General features: G+C 39.8%; 1 protein-coding gene across 1 annotated transcript in view; it reads right to left on the reverse strand.

Annotated features, from left to right (window-relative positions):
• Nucleotides 1-3,358: 3,358 nt before the first annotated feature.
• ADAMTS19 (ADAM metallopeptidase with thrombospondin type 1 motif, 19) overlaps nucleotides 3,359-4,306 on the reverse strand; it is a 54,035-nt gene continuing 53,087 nt past the window's right edge. The window contains exon 15 of the mRNA XM_010145359.1: nucleotides 3,359-3,510. Within this exon, the coding sequence (XP_010143661.1) occupies nucleotides 3,359-3,510 (152 nt within the window). The remainder of the gene's footprint in view (nucleotides 3,511-4,306) is intronic.

A 4,306-nucleotide genomic window follows, 5' to 3' on the forward strand; every position in this document is an offset into this window, starting at 1 on the left:
TCCTGCTTTTGATGTATTTCAAGTCCTTTTTAGTATTAGTTTGAGCATCTTTTCTACCAAGCTCTTCAATTCTTTTCTGAGTGCTCTTAATTATCTGTTTATAATTGATCTGCTAGGCTTTAGGGCCTCTACTGGTCTCGTACAGACAAGCTCTCAATTTTTAATTTATTTTTACAATAAGCTAATGGCTGCTTCTCTATCACTGAAGATGACAATGAAAACTGAATGAAAAAAAACCCCTCAAACCACCCCAAACCCAAACCATCCTCCGGAATAAATTCCCTCCAGAATAAATGACAACGCAATTAAAATTCAGGTATTCCTTTCCTTTTAGAAAGAGAATGTATGATAAATGGCAATTATTGTAACTTTTGGTCACTGCTGCAGCTGGCCAGCAGGTATCTGGGAAAAAGCTCACTGCACGCCAGCCTAGCACAAACATGGTGCACCACTTAAATCCCACTTAATCCAACCAAGTAAGTCTTAACTGGGATGTAATCAGCAGAGAGGCCTAACCTAGCCCTTCTGAGCTGGGCTGAATTTCACCTTTACCTGTCAGCTGAACTTGACTGATTTGACATTCATTAGTTTAAATTTTACATATTCATCAGGCTGGAGGGAAAACACACTAGTGCAGAGGGATGGCTGCTGAAAAAGAAAGATCAAATCCAGAAAGTGAGTAAACCTGGGTGTCAATGTCTCTGAGCACAGGCAGCTGTTGGTTCCCTGAACAGCGGGGAAGTGCTGCCTGCTGTCACCCAGGGCTGTGGCAGAGCTCTGCGGGTCAGCACATGCACACAACCCCCCCCACCCCGCAGCGTGCTGGGACTCAGGCCACAGGCTGGGCACGTTCTCAAAACCTTTCTAGCGTTTCCTGACAACACAAGTATTTTGGTCTGTGCTGCTTCTCTGAATGATGATAGAGTGTATCAAAGCAGTAAAATTAACTTGCTTGCAAATTCACGCAGAGAAGGAAGAGGCAATTTTGCTTTGTAGACACAAAACTACTTCAAAATGATTCACACACCTCTAATTAATAGTTCTGTACTACAGATGCTGAAGGAATTTGAGCCAGAGCTATCAGCATTACAAATCTTGATTTCACTCATTAGATTTAAACAGAACGTCATTTTACTGTACAACTTTCCATCCCTGGTTCCCATCCAAGTCTTTTTGTTTTTTTGACGTTGTATAAGGGTGATGGGAAGACGGTTTCCGCACAAGTCACTCATCTGTTTTCAATGGATGCAGGCAAGAGTCAAAATGTACTTTTCCATTTTGAGATTAAGCCGACATTCTTGTTAGTGGAATATTCAGAAAGAACAGAGCATAAACATTCAAAATTTTGTGGATAGTCTGATTGGCTGATAAATGACTGTCCTCTGGCCCCTGGTCTGGAGACATCTTCCACTCGATTTTTAGTTGCTGTGACTCAAGTGAGTGCAGGACTATTAGCAGGACTGGGTGCTAAGTATGAAAAAAATTTAAAATAACGATTGTTCCTTTTTCCTGCCAACCACAGCAATTCTGTTAGAACTTCAAGTGTGTGTCTGTGACATTGAGGAGTTATGCCCATGAGCAACTGAATTTTCTGTGTATAGGAACTTTTTAATTATAGAAAATACAATGTCACATTCTATAATGTCAGAGTTATTTTTCTTTATTTTTTAAAACCTCAAGATACTTAATTTAAAATGGTGCATTAGCACATCATTAAAGTTTTGCAGTGTTTGAATGCACAGCAGTAAGATGCCAAACCAAAGACTTTGACAGTACAGCTATTGGAAAGCACATACGCGGATTTCAGTGAGAGTTTATACTGCAGCTAAGTATTCTTCCTGAACAGAATCACAGCCCTGATCTTGGGGCCCCAGTTTATGAAATGGTGTGGATATCTGCATCACATCTATACAGCAGACTTTTTGCGGAGAATTAAAAGGAACAATCACTCAAATAGAGACGCATTCCCTTTATGCTTTGAGTAGGAAATACTATGCCTCTCAGACGAACTTCTCTGGCTGTCTTGCCTTCAGGGTTGCTCTCTTACATATTTTCAGAGCATGCCTAAAGGCTTGCATCACAAAAGAGGTAGGAGACATTTGTTGTAGAGACTACTGTAGCTGTATCTGCTGCGATGCAGGGCTCGATGGATTCATCCACCAGACACAGATGTCCGAAAGAGAAAAAATGCGAATAACAAAAGAAGCTTTATTTTTTATTGAAAATGTAAAAATCATGTGAATCATGTACAATATTTTCTCATAAGGAAAATTTTAGCTGTTTCATAAAGTTTCACAAAACTGTAAAACATTTCATTTTTATAAAGACTTTTCATAAAACAAGATAAAACTAAAGTAGCATTACAAAGCTATTTTCTAAATCGTCAACAGAGAACTGAAAATGTTTAAAACAGATTAATTCATATGCTTGGCAGGAGGAAGGACTCTTCCATTTGTAAATCTGCAAGAGGACACACAAAGGTATAAAGGGGCATGGGTTTTTTAGTTTCAAAACGTTTAAAATCAAGTGACATTTTAAAACATTACAGACGTGGATTCATAGGATGGTACAAGTTTTAGGACTGCATTTCTCTACACTACCTCAAACAGTGCAACAGTGATTCAGTGTAAATCTCTACAGTGTTTCATTGATTCAATACCTGTGTTCAAGTATGTGTCCATGAGAATGATCAAAATCACTACTTAGCTATTTTACTTTTCTTGTTTATAAGTTACAGTAGATTATCCCCTTCAGTATGTTTCTAAATAAAATTAACTGATTTCACAATACATTCTGTAATAAACTGTTCAATAATGTTAGCTTACTCACCTCAACATCTGTTGTAAAATACACAAGATCATTCTAACTCTGAATGCCAAAAATATAATAAAATTAAAAAGGGCTTTATTTCCATATACAACAAAACTATTCAGCTAAATTTTAAAAAATTCAAGGTAACATGACTTTTTTTTTGGCAACAGAGAGACGACCCTACTGAAAATAAACATTTAAAATACTAGTTACTATTTTTAAAAAAATTCTGATAAATGTATCTAAAATTGTTCATATAAAAATTAATTACGAAAATGTCAGAGGCTAAAACAAGTTGGCTGTCTAACCAAAACAACTAAGGATGTCTGGCAGGCAAAAATAAATTAATTCGATTAAATTTTATGTAATCTGATCATATTTGGTCTGCAGAAGTGTGCATATGTGTGTGTGTGTGTGTGTGTGTGTGTGTGTGTGTGTGTGTGTGTGTGTGTGTGTGTGTGTGTGTGTGTGTGTGTGTGTGTGTACACATGTGTGTTTATAAATAATAAGATTGCAAAGAGTTGAGAACCAGCCAGCCTGTCAGAGGTCAACTCTTTTGTTGCATTTTTTGCGCATAAAAGTCCCTGCACGTCTCACAGCACCGCTGATACCACCTCATGTCTTGACAGAGGTTCTTCTCTCTTACCACCCTGCAGTACACAGGCCACTGGTCTCCCAGGCACTTGAATGTTAAAGCAGCTGTGAAACAACAACAACAAAATCAAATATACATTACTGTTACATTTATTAGTGAAGAATCAGGCAGCAAAGGTGACAAGGTTACCAGAAGCCTATCTTGGGGAGGGAAAGGAGAGTAGACGTAGATAATCAATAAAAGAAATTAAAAAAAAAAATCCTCCTGCTGTCAATATTTTAAGTTTTTAAGGCCAGTTTAATTTGTAAATTGGATTAAGTTGCATTGAAACTAAGTGGTTTAATGCCAGACAGCTGTCTCCTCATGAGAGCATGAAGCCCAACTCCCTGCCCTATACAGAGATGGGCTGGGGCTGCTGCCAGAGATACACGGGGGCTCCAGAGACAGCTCCAGCAAAGCCAGGCAGAGCAGCTGCCCTCAGTCTGAGATGGAAGTTGCCACTGGAAAAATAGGAAACCTCAGCTTGAATGATACTAGAGTGGGGTTCTCAGACCCAAGTCGCTGAGTGCAGTCCAGTGGCCAGTCACCAGTGGTGTTCCCTAGGGCTCAGTGTTGGAGCCTGTTCTCTTCAACATCTTCATCCATAATCTGGATGAGGGGATTGAGTGCACCCTCAGTACGTTTGCAGATGACACCAGGTTAGGCAGGTGTGTTGATCTGCTTGAAGATCAGGAGGCTCTACAGAAGGGTGTGGACAGGCTGGATCGATGGGCCGAGGCCAATGGTATGAGGATCAACAAGGGCCAAGTGCCAGGTCCTGCACTAGGATCACAACAACCCCCTGCAACGCTACAGGCTTGGGGAAGAGTGGCTGGGAAATGCGCCGAGGGACAAGACCTC

The sequence above is a fragment of the Buceros rhinoceros genome, unplaced genomic scaffold (assembly GCF_000710305.1).
Source record: "Buceros rhinoceros silvestris isolate BGI_N320 unplaced genomic scaffold, ASM71030v1 scaffold11331, whole genome shotgun sequence".
In the NCBI taxonomy this organism is placed as follows: Eukaryota; Metazoa; Chordata; class Aves; order Bucerotiformes; family Bucerotidae; genus Buceros; species Buceros rhinoceros.